Source organism: Podarcis erhardii (genome assembly GCF_964252035.2).
Source record: "Podarcis erhardii genome assembly, chromosome: Z".
NCBI classification, from domain to species: domain Eukaryota; kingdom Metazoa; phylum Chordata; class Lepidosauria; order Squamata; family Lacertidae; genus Podarcis; species Podarcis erhardii.
In genome coordinates, this window is record NC_138504.1 from 8,288,116 (window position 1) to 8,304,226 (window position 16,111).

A 16,111-nucleotide genomic window follows, 5' to 3' on the forward strand; every position below is an offset into this window, starting at 1 on the left:
CCCTGGTTGTTTGGCCTTGTCTATTTTGTCTGCTGATTTGTCTTTGAAGAATGGGTCCATCTCACGGGAGCTTGCTTTTTACACATGAAGAAGATTGAAAGGGTTTTATGGTGCCCCGGTGCTCTTGTTTCGATCAAGGATCCCATTTTTTATTTTCCTGTAAACTGTGTTGGAGCAGCCCAGAATCAAAGTGAAAAGATACTGGAGATTTACAAGTTTAATCTCATTGAACGAGAGCGATAAGCCTGGTAATGCCGGGTGCATATTCTCAGCGCTACTTAAAAAGGATGAGATCACCAAGCCTAGGGAAGCAATGCATCTTGCCTCTTTATCTTCGCATGGCCCATATCTAGAACTAAAGACTTGCAAGTGATGTTTCCATGCTCTCCCCCACACAATATACAACCAGCAGTATAGCAATTAGCCTGATTGCTTGCAGAGATCTTGCTGTACTCTTCATTTACTGTACTCACTGAGGGAGTCAGAGAAAACACATAAACATACCGGTACTTCTTAATAAAGGATCAAATTCCATAAATCTAGTACAATGGAGTGGTGCCACTTTCATAGCTAGGGAGCAATGTTGTGGAAGATCAGGCTGTTCCTCTGAGCCCCTTGGCTCACCTTCTGGTGGACAAAGCTGTGTGTTCACCATGTGGTCTGATCTACAGCCCCATAACCAAGTGCAATGAAGGACACCATCCCATTTTCCATGATCAAAATGAGCTTCAATTGCTGGGCCTATGCATGCAAAAATATATTGCAAAAAATGTAGCACTGCTGCATTTGGAAAGAAAAAAGAAACAGCTCTATATCTTTGCAAGGTGTCAATAAGGAACACTCTTTAAAAAAGAACATAAGAATAGCCTGGCGATATCAGGCCAATGGCCCACCTAATCCAGCATCCCATTCTCACAGTGCCCAACCAGATTCATGTGAGGCGCCACAAACAGAATCTGAGATCAACAGCATTCTCCCCACTTGTGATCCACAGTGCCTGGTATTCAGAGGCACTTATTGTCTCCAAAATGCATCTCTGAAATGGATCAGGCAACAATAAAATATTTTGGGCACTTCAAAAATCTTTTCATCTTTACCCTTTACGTATGCATTTTCTCACTTGGCCTACCACTTCACAAAGAAATTCAGAGACTGCAAATCCATAAAAATTGATGTCTATGGGCGAGTGAGTTCCCCAGAGCTCCTATCAGATGAACTTCAGTTCTTCTGGGAAAATATATTCCTTGTGATTCCAAGAGCTTGGGCTGTCTCAGGTGTGATTTCTTTTCCCCTTGAGAACTGTAGGCTCAATTTAAATCCAACTGGGAGATGAATTTGGATTTTTGAAAGCTCACTTTTTCTTTTAAGTGAGATTTCACAAGCCCCTGAATTTAAATTTTGTTTGGTTTTATGAGTTTGGCTCAGGAAAATTTCAGTTGTCACAAGAGCATAGGAAGTTGCCTTATACTGAGTCAGGCCATTGCTTTGACTAGCTTTACATTAACTGGTAGCAGCTGTCTGGTTTCAGACAGGAGATACTGCTATGGCAGGTGCTGTACTACTGAGCTACAGACCTTCCTACAGGTGACCAGTTAACCAGAATTCCATGCTCACCACCATATACAGAAAGGTTTAATTTTGAACCTTTAGAATGGCATGATAAAGGACACAGTAAATCAGTGCCTCCAAAATAACACCTAAGCTTCTAATGCAAACTGTGAATATATGATGTGCCTTGCAAGCTACTACATAAGGCTTTGGATCCATTGTTGTTGTTGTTGTTGTTCTAAAAAAAGTCTAGCCAGTGATAAAAGAAATCCAGCGAGGAAAATTCCTCGATAATACTGTAATTAGAAGCAACAGTATCCTGCAATGATGGCTTACTCTTTTGACTGCAACAACAATGTGTATTGGGAGTTGGGGGGGAGCGCATGGTAGGGTAGCCTCTTCCTATTGAGAAGGATGCAGAGTGCAGCATTACAGGCTCCCTAAATCTTCACCTGGAGGCATGATTGCCTCTTGAAAATAGAGAATGCAGAAGACAGGGAATCTACTAGCGGTCTGTGGCAGCTGGCGGTTTGGGAGGGTTGTAAATCAATTATTTTGCTAAGCTGTGTGGAAATGAGAGCAAACTGGAAAAAAGATTCATGTAGAGTCTGCCAGATCTTCAGTAATGGCACTGTTGTGTAATACTCATTCTGGAGATAAAAGTGAATAAGCTAGGAGGTCAAGTGGTTTCAAGAAGTGGCTTCTACTTGGGTTTGTTTTGGTTTTTTTGCTGCAGATTAACAATGATAAAGTTTGTTCAATGCACTCAGAACCAGGGATAGAGGAGGAATCATTTTCAAATGGATTTATGCATAGAATTTGGCTGTTTCAACCTGATCAAGCTTTGTCCACTGCCTTTTGTTTTGATTATTGTAGGAAACCTGGGATTGTATCCAATTTAGTCATATTCAGAAAGGACCCACTAAAATTATTAGACTTAAGCTAGTCGGACCCATTAATTTCTAAGTAGGACTAGCATTGAATACAACCCCTGGAGTGTTTTTGTGTACAATATGCAATAATTGCTCATATTCTTAGCAGAACCAGTAAAAACAATAACTTTCTTCTGTTTGAGGTCAAGGTATTGGGAAATAATCCTTTTGGATAAGCTCAACAGAGATTTTCAGATAATTCCATCTCTCTCTTTCTCTCTCTTTCTTAATTTGATCTGCCCATTCCTTCCTTCATGCTGTGTTTGATAATTGACTGCTTGATGATGCCCACTGTTAGTCAACTGGCAGGTTCTACAACTTGAGTTCTACTGGACTCCCCATAAATCAGCAACTCTGGAAATGTTAGTTCTACAGTGAACACACTTACACATCGTCACTTCTCAAGAAGGTTTTAAAATGGCTTAGTACAGAGTGAGTCTTTTAAAAGAGTCCCTGTGAAACAAGTGTACTCTGTGTCCACGGGGCCTCTTTTAAAGGACTCAGCCTGTAATTCACAGGGCAGTTTTGCAGGGTAGCAGAAGGGAAACCCAGGAGGAAAAGAGGCATACACCCTCTCCTCTGCTCCGGCACATAAGTAAGCCAGAAGCCTAAGCAACTTGTTTCACTGGAGAAACTATGTAAAGGGTTTGAATCCCACTGTGTATATAAGACCTTTCCTACAATCCTAGGGGTTTGGGACCTGGGTGGCCCTGTGGGTTAAACCACATAGCCTAGGACTTGCCGATCGGAAGGTTGGCGGTTTGAATCCCTGCGAGGGGGTCTCCCATTGCTTGGTCCCAGCTCCTGCCCACCTAGCAGTTTGAAAGCATGTCAAAGTGCAAGGAGCTAAATAGATACCGCTCCGCGGGAAGGTAAACAGCGTTTCCGTGTGCTGCTCTGGTTTTGCCAGAAGCAGCTTTGTCATGCTGGCCACATGACCCGTAAAAACTGCCTGCGGACAAATGCCGGCTCCCTCAGCCAGTAAAGCGAGATGAGCGCCACAACCCCAGAGTCGTTTGTGACTGGACTTAACTGTCAGGGGTCCTTTACCTTTACCTTTACCTTTACCTTTACCTTTACCTTTACCTTACAATCCTAGGAGCTATAGACTCAAAAGTGCAAACCGCAAAATGAACCCAGTGAAAACAGTGGAAGGGAAAGCCCCTGTTTACTTAGAGACTCCTTTCTCACCTCATTTTTCAATGCTCAGCAGTTGCAAGGAAAGTGAGGCGCATTACTGTTGATATCTGATCATCCCGGTTTTTTTCTGTCTGGTATCCATCAGCATCAAGCCGGTAAAAATTATGACTCCAGCAATTAGATAGACTCAGTATACATGAACAAATTGGAGGCATGGTTGTTAATCCAGGAAAACAGCCTTGAATCTTACAGATATAATCCTGAGAGCCCCCAAATGGTAAGTACTAGTCAAAGATAAACCTGCAACATACTGCTCAGGGGCTTAACATCTAATAGGAGGCATTAATATCATTATTGTCAGTCTTTCAGCTGCAGTAATGAAATGCGAGTTCACTACTCTTGAGAAAGTCTTATGCAGCTGTGGTTGTTGTTGCTGTTGTTTTGTATATGCAACAAATAGGCTGAGGCAGCAGGTGGAATCAAATTTGCACCTGCATTGCAAGGTAGATGGGAAATCCTTCCCCGTGTCAAGTTGCAATGCAGATAACAATTTCACTGGGTTGTAGCAACCAATGAAGCCATTGTCAAGTGGAACTTCCCTGCATTTGCTCCAAGAGAGTTAGATGCACCCCTAGAGCAGATTTGTAGGACAGCACATGAGAGGAGAGGGAGAAGAAGTTCCATTGCATGAGCAGAAGTTGTTCTGCCCATGCAATGACACACTTGGATACCGTCCATTGACTATTTTGCATCTGGATGCAGAGCCACATCCATAATTCTATAGATAGACCTCCTGCTGGCCTCCATTTGTTTTTTAAACTGCAACCCTATGCACCATTACTAAGGCACACTGGAATCAACTGGACTTACTTCTAAGTAAACATTTGCAGGTCTGATGTCAATCAGGTTGCTTAAGAAGCTCCACTGATATATACCAGAGTGGATGCTGTGCCATAGTGCAAAGGTTTATTCCCGAATCATCCTCCTTCCCACCCTAGAAATCCTCTATATGCTGCGATTTTGGTTCACATTTTATGTGGGAGAAAATGAAAACCAAAGCTTAGTGTGTGCCCTGTATGTTTGATGACATAGTATTATGTATTAGCGCAAAAGTAATATTGAATGACTGAACCCAGTTACATTCCCAGAAGTGTTAAGATTTCATCCACCACCAGGCTCTTTAGATTACACACAGAGAGACACAAGTATCAGCTATATTAGCACAGAAGTATGTATTTTTGAACAGAGAGCAGTCACTCTGTCTAGGTATTTATATCAAAGGAACTAAGCTAGAACAGTACTTGCCCTCCTTCCTTGTTGCCATTTGCTTGGTTTTCACCCATTCTCCTCTGTTATGCTTGGGTGGTCATATTTTGAAATTTCCCTGGGACCAGTCACGTTTCTCATCACATCTGAGAGATGCTGTGCTTTGCATGGCAATTAGACCCTCTCTTTGTTTCATCTCCTCCTAAGCTGTTTGCCGTGGCTTCCTGCAGTATATTCAGTACCAGAGGCTATTGCTTGCAATGTGCTGGTTAAAATGGGTGCTTTCCTCCAGGATTAAACAATTCAGCTATTACTTAGGAAAACGGATGGGAAGAAAACTACTAGTTTGCATCAGCAGCATTATTCTGTTTACCCACACTCTTTTCCTGAGGAATGTCGTTTGCTGACATAATTTGTTGGCCACATTGAAGTGAGCATGGGAATCAATTCAGACATTGAAGGGTCAATTATTTATATTGGGAGTAACAGATTCCTCTTCATATATTCTACATTCTGGTGGGTTTCCTCCTGATTGGTATGCGTTAACCCAGGGGTGGACTTTGGTAAGACCAAAATTTGTTTCCCCCAAAGGGATCTTCTCAATTATGGATTTCAATTTTGTGCCCCCTTGGCTCAGCGCCCTTTGTGGGGGAACCGCCTGCACTGCCCTAAATCTGATGCTGATTTACCTGGTTAGGAAAAATGTGAAAGCATTATGCACATGGAAAATTAGGGTTTGGCTGTAACAGAGACACTGTAAAACAAAGAGTTTGCCCCATGCATATGCACTCCCCCTTGGAACATTTTCCCTCTTATTACTTATTACTGAGGGGGGCACAAGGGGGTGAGAACATTGATTCCCCCCCCCCCCGTCTGAAGGTAAGAAGCATTGGCTTCTCTTTGCTTTGTGGCATCATTACCTAATCAAATCAAACTGACAATGTGGCATTGTCAGAATGCCTATTTAGATTGATGGCATTGTTTCCTGCCCTCACTCTAGTGTGGCTTCATGATAGCCTCACATTGCCTAATCCGATTGGCTTTGTAATGAGATGGTCCCTTCACGTTGTTGGCATCCTAAGACTGGGATTACATTAGGAAGCAACCCTAAAAATAATAATAAAAAGGAATGTGTCAAACCATCAGATGCTGGTTGGCAAGCAGCTGAGAACAGGCTATGAACAGATGAAGCTAAATGAGGGGGAATAAAAACCAATGACAAACCTAGACGGCATCTTAAAAAGCAGAGACATCACCTTGCCAACAAAGGTCCATATAGTTAAAGCTATCGTTTTCCCAGTAGTGATGTATGGAAGTGAGAGCTGGACCATAAAGAAGGCTGATCACCAAAGAATTGATGCTTTTGAATTATGGTGCTGGAGGAGACTCTTGAGAGTCCCATGGACTGCAAGAAGATCAAACCTATCTATTCTTAAGGAAATCAGCCCTGAGTGCTCACTGGAAAGTCCATGGGGTCACAAAGAGTCGGACACAACTAAACGACTAAACAACAACAACACCCCCTTGTTTGCTTTGAACATTTTTGGTGGGTTAAAGTTTGGTGTAAGCCCACTTTTTAATAGAAGTACTTTGACAAAGAAGTACTTTGACAATAGACTGATTTGCCAAGCATTAAGAGTGACTTATCAGAGCACAAACTCATCTGCACTGGATTGGTTTTTCTGCCACGATGTCCAGCAAGGATGCAAATTTAACTAACTATTGACTGGCCCACTGTTTGATCATCTGATCGGAGCAAAGAGAAGTACCTTGATAGCTTTCCAGTGGCTTATCACATAGTAGTTGCCAAATAGGACTTCTTCATGGTCTTGCTCCATGTCACTTTGATAAGGGATGGAAGGGTAGCCCATGTGAGGACTGACTCACAAATGCTGGTGTGGCTGTGAATAAAGTAATACTGTGTGACATGACCACCTGTCAGTCATCTGACATCCCTATGACATCAGGGTGATGCATTTGATGCTACCGCCAATCAGCTGATTGGGGCTGACCACAAGCTTCACATTCTCAACTTCATTGCTGAGTTCCCCATCTGCAGTTGGTGGCAATCAAAGTTTTGGATTACTCTTTTATGGAGATAGGTGAAAGGAGACCTGTTTTTTGGTGCTCATGCCAACTCTCCAGAACCACCTTTCAAAGGAGGTCTGCCTTGTTATTATGTTCATAAAATATTGGATTTAGCTTCTCCTTGTTACTATAATTATAGTTGTTGATACTATAATTATAGTTGTTGTTACCATCATTGTTACTACGACAGGTCTTACTAATAGGTGGAAACTTCAAGGAAGCAGATTTTGGCTAAACATTAAGGAGAAGAGTTCTAAAATTTAAAGGATTCTTAGAGTGGAATGGTCTTCCTTCGATGGTAGTGAGCCAAGGTTGGACAGCCATCTGTAGTTGCAAGATTCCTAGATTGAGCAGGGGGTTAGACCACATGATTTCAAAGTTCCCTTCTAAATATTGCACCAGTTGCAATTAGTGGATGTGTTTTTAATTGTGTGTGTCTGTGTGGCCAAATCCACACCATACATTTAAAGCACTGTGATATTATTTTAAACAGTCATGACTTGTGCAAAGAAACTTGGCAACTGTAATTTGTAACAGGTGCAGAGAGTTGTTAGGAGACCCTTACTTCTCGCCACAGAGCAGCAGTTCCAAAGTTCATTGGGGAGGCGTATTGATTGCCGAACGACTCTGGTCCCCCCCCCCTCTCTCTCTCTGTGTGTGTGTGTGTGTCTATGTGTTTGTGTGTGTGTGTGTGTGTGAGAGAGAGAGAGAGAGAGAGAGAGAGCGCTTTGAATGATTTTGTGCAGAATGTTTGCAAACTTTTTTTTTAATTGCCAAATGAATGTTAGAAGAATCTTGTCTCCTCAAGCATTTATGGGAGTCAGCTGCACAAGACTGTGTGTTATCTTGCCATGATGCATGGAATTAAGTCTTGGAGCCTCATCAGTTGTGAAGGAATAATTTATGCCACCATTTCTCCTTGTCAGGTGTTCAGAACATGACAGATATTTTCCCGCTTTCGGCCTATTAAAGATTAGCTCATTCTCTTCTACCTTTTCATATTCTTTGTAATATAAAAAATATGTTTCATTCTTATCAGCCTTCTTTTGATTTCATTTTAAGAAGTTTACCAATAATACCCAAAGATGAATTTATTTACCCTGGAGACAAAGCATCCAAGCTGCACAGTTTAGACATTCAAAGAAAGAGAAAAATCAAGCCTTTCTGCCATAGAAAGGTAAAAAAAGAGAGAGAGAGAGAGCTTCAAACACTCTGTTCACTCTGTCCCCAACCCGGTGCCCTCCAGATGTTTTGGAAAACAAACTTCCAACTTCCCTGAATAAATGGCAATGCTGCTTAGTGCTGATGAAGAGAATTAGGCTGGAGACCCACAGAGTGTGGGTAGCTGCCCCTAACATCATCTTCCGGCTGGGGAGGGCGGGGTACAAATAAATTATTATTATTATTATTATTATTATTATTATTATTATTATTATTCTAGGGATAGGGGAGAAAATTGCTCCATTTCTCATTTAAAGCCGAATCCAGATCACTCACACATTCTCAAACACTGAGCATACCAAACCACAGCCATCCTTCCAGTATTCACACTCCCCCACATTTTGCAATCTAGCCAAGCAATATGTATGACAACACATCTGCTAAGGTAAAGTATGAGTAAACTGCATACATTTGTGAAAAGAGCATTGGTGAAAAGAACACACGCCCAACCAAGCCTGTAGATTTTTCAACAACTTTTGATGGTGTAGCAGCATGTTGAAAACAGCAACTCAACTGGTTGGCTACCTGTTTACCTAGGCCATTTCCAACTCTTGAATGCTGCCCCATGTGGTGAACCCGGCTATAACCTTCCAGGTCTAGTTTGGCTTCTCCAATCCAATCCAGGCTGGGCATTGGTTTTTTCCTGGGCAGGGATGCGTATATAAAGACTTCCTTTTCCAGCTGAGCCTTTCTTGAACAGCAGGATCTTCATGAGCTGTGGTGACCTCCTGTATCCTCACATGGTCATTGATCATTGATCCTGCTTCCTGGTTTGCCATTGCTCTTGCCTTACCCATCAGTTCTGACCACTGTCCTGTCTCATGGTTCCTGTCTCTTGTCCCACTTCATACATGGGAAGGGCTCAGAGGCTGACTGCCAGCTTTGCAGTCCCGGGTTCAAATTCCAACATGTCCGCTGTGTGAAACCCAGCCAGTGTAGCCCATACCAAGCTAGGCAGTCGGAGTTGGCATAAGGCCAACTTCCTATGTTCCCTTTCCTGCAACCCAGCCTTGCCATGTACTGAGAGGCTCTACCCCCTCCCCCAAAAGGGCTAACTCATCTTTTGTAGCCTACACTTGGGGATATCAGAGGTCTGATTAAAACAGAAAATCGGGGCAGAAATTGATGGTGTTTGCTTATTCGTCCCATGTTCATAACAGAAATCAACCCAGTGAATACAGTCAGTACTGAAATGAGTGGGGTACAATAAAACAATAGCAATGTAATGAATGCAATCTACATAATTAATTTCATAAGTCGCATAATTTTGTCTCAGTGGACAGAGAGACAAATGGTGCTATTTTGGGCAGAAGGTAAACTGCAGTGGAATGGAAACATTGCTGTATGTGGCAAACAAATGATGGGATGGAATACAAAGCTTTCTTACATCCGAACCTACAGTAAACAAGCACTGTTCTGCATGAGCACACAGACTGGCATCTTAAAATGTTTTGTGAGGCTCTTTGCAAGTTTAGCAAAGAATGCATTGGCCCATTTACATCTGGAGCTCAAACAGCTTCCAGTTCTGTGGTTTCCCTACAAACTTTGCTTTATTTTGTTTACAGTATCAGTCAAAAAGAATGGAAATAGGAAAGTCTGCCAAGGCTGCTATTGGGAATTCCCAGCTGCCTAATATATCAGTGTCTTCTTCTTGTCTGTTCTTGATGGGGTCCAGCAGCAGGTCAGCATCCTAAGGTAAAAGAAAGGCTTCTCAAAGTGAGCAGCAGTTGGGGAAAGAAAATTAATAGGAGCCAGCATCTGCTGATCTCTCCAACAATAAGGAATTTTCACGGCCAACATTTATAGAGAGGCATGAGATGCAGTCTCTGCAAGGAACCAGATTTCAACTTTCTGCCCTGAGATACCAAAAATATTTCAACAGGAAATGCTAAAGGAAGTTGAACTTTGAATTATAATTTCAATGACTGTCTAGCAGAATGGATTAACGCTTTGGCACGGCACCTTTTGAGGCTATGGGTTGACTCTGGCAGGATAAAAACCTGTCTGTTTTGACAGATGAAAAAGGTCACAAGTGAAGCAATGTCAGGTGTTAGCCCAATCTTTAAAAAGGGGAGGGGCATCTGGATTAGGTGATAGATGTAAAAAAGAAGAGTGAAAGAAAATCCTTCCCCCCCCCCCCCCGGATATATTAGTCGAGACATCTACTGGAATCTCTTCTAAGAACATTGAGATGCTTATTTCTTATTTTTAAAGAGATGCTAGAGATCAAATGAAACCCATATTCCCCCCTCCCCCGGTCTTATTTACATTTGTGCATTGATTAAAGAGAGTTTAAGGGTGATGAGCAACATATAAGATGAGCTTTCAGATATGCCTGGTTGCATCCCCCTCTTGAAGATTGCATCTTCAATATAACGGTTGTGATCCTGGCAGTGATGTAGATCTAAATGTTTGGAATGTCTACAACTGAAATGACATTATGGTTGCATATGCAGTCTCCTTGGTTCTTGCCTCCAAGAGAGCTGTTTCTAGCAAACAAGAGCCCTGATTCTAAGGGTATTTGAAGGACCAGTTTACACAGCTGAGAGGCAGTTTTCTTCACCTGCAGTGAAGCAGGGGTGGGGGGGCATTTCTTCCAATTTTTTAATTTCCCATGGAATATTTTCCATTTCATAAGTTCATTAGTAACAAAGAATGTATGCCAAATACAATATAATGGATGCCAAATACAATATAACGCAAGCTTGGTAGTTTCAAAGTGTTTAGTTTTGTTTACTAAAATAGAAGTAAAATAAACATTCTAAAATTAGGCCACTCCCTAGGGCATCTAAAAATTTTCAGTGCAAACTGAAAGTTTTTCAGTGCAACTGAGTCTCATTTGCAAATTACCACTTCTTGAGGAAACAACTATCTCAATACAAATGTTTCTGAAGAACCCACATTACTGGCAGTGAGGGTAGCATGTTTGCAACCCCCTCCCCCCCCCATGCCAGGTGGTAAAGTGGGCGATTACCCAGGGTCCCATACCTTTGCATTTTTCTGTCACATTGGTTATCTAATTTAATCCCCTTTAACACAGATTTAAAGCAGCCTTCAACTGCTCAGAGACATCTGCATAGGAATTGGTTTGCATTTTGCAGTCTATTTTTCAAAGTTTTCCAGCAAAAAACAGAGGGGGAGGGATGTTGCCAGCTGAAACCTCTTTTGATATAAATGGGGATTTCCACTTAAAAACCAATCTGTCTCTGGACAGCCCAATAGCTGGAAGGCTTTCCAATAGAGTTGCAAAGAGCTTTTTTACAATCTTAGATTTGTCACAGTCGTGTGTCTGGTGAACTCACCTCATCTGTGCCAAAAAAGAACTACTTGGCACTCTGTCCTCAGTGGATTTTGGAAGGGACTGCTGATCTTCTTTGACTGGCCCAGCAGCAATTAGGCACACAGGCAAAGAGATTCAGTGAATTCCTTAGTTTCCTTTTTTTGAAATATTTGCATTGGCAAACATTGACATTCCACAAGTAAAACAAATATGATTCATCCCTACCCTAATGCAAATTGGTGCTTGCTTCCAAATGTCACACAGATTTAGAAAAGGAAAAATGAGCCCACCCCCAATAATATAAGAAAGCAAGAAGATGCTTTCTTCTGGAAATGCTTTGCTGGAGCAAAGCAAAAGTCGGGCTAGTTCAGCATTATTTTCCCACAAAAGCAACCAGTTGCCTATGGGAAGCTCACAAGCAGGCCCTGAATGCAATCAGACTCTCTTGCTCATAATCTCCTACATACAGCCTCTGCTGCAGGAGGAAATATATAGACACCTTGACTAGTAGCCATCGATAGCCTTCTTCTCCTATATTCACACAGCATTGTTTCTGTTCCACTGCAGTTCATCTTCCACCAAAAAGTACATTATTCAACCCACTGGCAAAATTGCATAGCTTATGTAATTTATGTAGTTAGTTATGTTCCACGTCCATTGCCATCATTCCACCTATTCATTCCAATGCAAAGGAAACACAATGCATATAGGAGAGGAGCGTAATCTAATTACTTATCTTTGGGGAATGAAAGCAACAACAGCAGCAGTGAGTACCAATCATAAATGCTGGATTAATTTCCATTCAGGACATTTCCATTCAGGACTAAGTAGATATTTGCAATTTCTGCTCGTTTATGTTTTTCATGCAGTTCTCCAACATCCCTATCTGTATCACAAAGTGGCTGCTTCATATTACTTGATGTAATGGATGGGTGGTATCATTTAATTCAGGGTGGTGAATATTTGTTTGGTTTTTTGACCAGAGGTTCTCATTTCCCCTTGGCTGTGATCCTCCAGCAGCCACACCTTCAACAGCAATCTTGTGGTGGGTGTGACCACACCACGGTACAAACACACTCTTACATGCCCACACCACAGGGCACACATCTACAGGACAAGAAGAGAAAGAGAGAGAATAACCCCCATGCAGATCAACTGAGGAGGCTGCTACTACCCACTTCCTGCTCATCAGTGTGAGGTACTAGTCTGCAGTACTAGGCTAGGCAAAGAGGTTCAAGCCTCTCTTCTCACTCCAGCAGTCTGATGGAGATTCAAATTGCCCACTCCATGGTCATGAGATAGATCATCTGATGAGTGAAGAGGGGGTTATTTCATGATTCAAATTTCCATTGCAGCAGTAGACTGAGCAGAGAGTTTTAAACCTCTCTGCCAAGCCCAGCACTGTGTCTAGTTTAAAGGCAATTATACTCAGCACTGGCAAAATAAGTGGTCAAAGGGAACCGCGAGGGGTTCACCACTCCTGATTTAATTGATTACCTTAGTGAGATTAATTAAAAACTCATTTGATTGACTAGAAAGGTGCCTAGATTAAGTGGGCACCAGAATTTAAAATACAAAGACACAAAATCATTGTGTCTAATCAATATAAACAATAAACTGCAGGTGGCAAGCACCATCTTAAAAGAGGTGTTCCTCTTTAGCTCCCCAGCAGGATGGAATTATTCTTTTCAAAAGCATGAAGGAATGCTTTTTGTTTCACAGCCATTATTTTTACTCATACCCAAATTGCTGCAAATTTAATTGATTAGCCAACTAAAACTCAAATCAACATTTCTATAATCAGGTGAAAGCCCTCTTATTTCATTCACAGAGAGCATTGCCACTATAAAATCACCCAAACCAATGTAAGAAGACATGTAGCAATAATCTGCCACAAAGTGCTCAATGCTGATTTTATTTTCCATATGTAAAATCCTCATCAAAATAAAGAACAAATAGCACTGCTATTACAGTGAGGCGACTGTCTTTACATAGCAAGTGGAAACCATAGCTCTGTTTCTTCTTCCAGATTTTGCCTTGCAACCACAAAAGGGAAAAAGGAGATCTGACACAGAGTGTGTTGGACGGATCTCATTTGTAGAATATTTACCTTTGCATGCAGAAGGTCCCAGTCTCAAACCCTGGTTTCTCAAGACAGGATTAGTATAGACTATTTCCTGAAACCCTGGAAAGCCACTCCAAGTCAGTTCACAAACTGAGGTCCTCCAGGGCTCTCTATATCTGACCCTCAAGACTCTCCAAATCCATACTTCTCACCATCCCTGCTCTGTGCCCTTCCAGAGTGCTTTGCCCGGAATATATCCTTGAACCTTGATATGTCCAATACTTGACTGGATGGAAGATGGAGAAAGTTGTGAGTGCCCTCCATAGCTGCAAGCTGCTTCCCAGCCTAGCTGCTTTGGGGTGACATCAGCTGGTGGCTGGGGGGTGGATTTCAGCCCTGCTGGGTACTGCTTTGCCAGTCCAATTTTACAGGTGGGGGAGACCAACCACCTACCAGTTGCCTAACATCACCATAACACCAGATGATTAGCAGGTGGGTGGCCCCACCCAGCTGTCAAAAGCTAGCCCATAGTGTGGGGGTGAGAGATAAAGATCTGGCCTGCCAGACCAAAAAGGTTGACCACCTTTGTCATACACTAATATTGCAATGACAGATTTTATGCTTTGCATTTTCAGAGCGTGGGAAGTGGTAGGAAACGAATAGAGGCTAAGCACTCAATTGCTGGCTGTTGTTTAAAGAGAGAGCCAAGTGGTAATTTTGCAAGGATCACATCTCAAATATTTGGCTATTTCACAGGTCGTAAAATGATTACTCTGAAACTCTTTGCTTATCAGGGTGACATTGTATGTTGCGTGACCCTCCAAAAATTGGAGGTTATCTTACCATTCATTTGAAATGCAAACTGAATAGAAAATCTATAGCTTATTGCCCTGTGCTTTAAAGTGAAACCAGGCACTCTACTGACCTCCTATTTACATTTCCTTGAGAACAGGGCAGGGGGAACAGCAACCATAAAAGCTATCAAGAAGCATTTCACAGCAAGCAAATTAATTGGTTTTTACTGTATTTGAATAGAGCTATTGTCAAATAAAACATGCCATGACAGTTAATAGTGTCATTTAGAGGCATAAAATTATTGGCTTATTTGTTATTGGATAAAAACAAAGGCAAACACTTTGTATTAGGAAGTTTTAATGTGTTTAAAATCCTCATTAGGGATTTATGGACATTCTTGCTTAGCAGAGTGCCTCATTAATTTGAGGCTAAACAGTTACATTTCTGTGTTACAATTCCAGTATTTCGGTATGTGGGGGTGGCGGTGGGGTTTGTATGTGGTTTTTTTTGTGTGTGTTTCCAACTTTCCTGTTTTCTTTAATTAGATCTTGCATTAGAACCTGGGCTGCACACTGCTGGAAATGTAGAATTTAATTAATGCAATTTATAAATTGAATGGAAGTGAGTTATTTTAGGATCTCCTTCTCCCTTTACATTTTAGGGAGCAGTTAAGAAGTGTGATATGTGAGCACATACAGATCTAAGAGTTTTTCAAATCTCAGGGAAGGCTAGAGACCTCAATAGTGAATACATTTAGCAGTGTCTCTTTGCATCAATAGATCAAAGTGGTTTAATTAGAAATGTAACTAAAGAGGAGGTAGTAAAAATCCTGTTGAAATCCAGACTTCTTTAGCTTTTTAAGTTATGCATTGTAGCAAAGAAGGACTTCTTCAGCTATTTTACAGCCTCAACCAGGGGCAATTAATATAATCTCACCACCATTGCCATCCAAAAGCAATTATAATAATGCAACACTTCTCTTGCACTGCTTCAATTTACAAAGTTGACTTGGAAGTAGAAAATTAAGTTTGTTACATTACTAAAGTCTATTCTTCTCTTATCCATTTTTGTGGATATTTTTTACTTCAAATATTTCAACCAGATTGTTGACGAGAGCTGGTTATAGGGAATATACAACTCCCTTGTTGCAACAGCTCCATTGGCACAATTCAAAGTTTGTTTGCTTTCACATTGACAGCCTGCTGAATTTTAAATGGTTGTAACCTGTCCAGGAACCTATGGGTGAGTGGAGGGTAATACATTTAATAATAGTAATAACAAGAATAATTCATTTCTCCCCTTCTAGGTCAACCTTCTCAGTGAGTCCAATTGTGTGGATGACATATTGCGGGTAAGTTGAAATGTTTCCATCTGTTATCACTTGAAAACCTGTGGAGCGCGGGGGGGGGGGGGGCAGCTGATACTGTTGCGAACTTAGATCTGGTGCAAATCTCTGTTCATGCATGAAGGTTACTGAGTGATTTTGAGCCCAATCCATCTCCCTCAGACTAATCTAATGGGTTGGAAGGGAAGTAAAAATAAACAAATACATCAAATTGAAGTCACTGCTAGTCCTACTCAGGGTAGACCAATTCAAATTATTTTGCATGACTAACTTAGGTCCATTAATTTCAATGGGTTTACTCTTAGGGTGACTAGCATTGGATGCAACCATTGATGCTCTATGGAAGAAAGGTGGCGTGCACATATAATAAATCCTACATACTAAAAGCAAACTCATTCTCCTCTGTATCCTCATGTAGCTAAAACACAGTT

General features: G+C 41.5%; 1 protein-coding gene across 7 annotated transcripts in view; it reads left to right on the forward strand.

The window, feature by feature from the left end:
• AFF2 (ALF transcription elongation factor 2) overlaps window positions 1-16,111 on the forward strand; it is a 392,916-nt gene that overhangs the window by 206,602 nt on the left and 170,203 nt on the right. For all 7 annotated transcript variants that reach the window (XM_081847863.1, XM_081847862.1, XM_081847864.1 and 4 more), the window contains exon 4: window positions 15,642-15,686. In XM_081847863.1, the coding sequence (XP_081703989.1) occupies window positions 15,642-15,686 (45 nt within the window). The remainder of the gene's footprint in view (window positions 1-15,641; window positions 15,687-16,111) is intronic.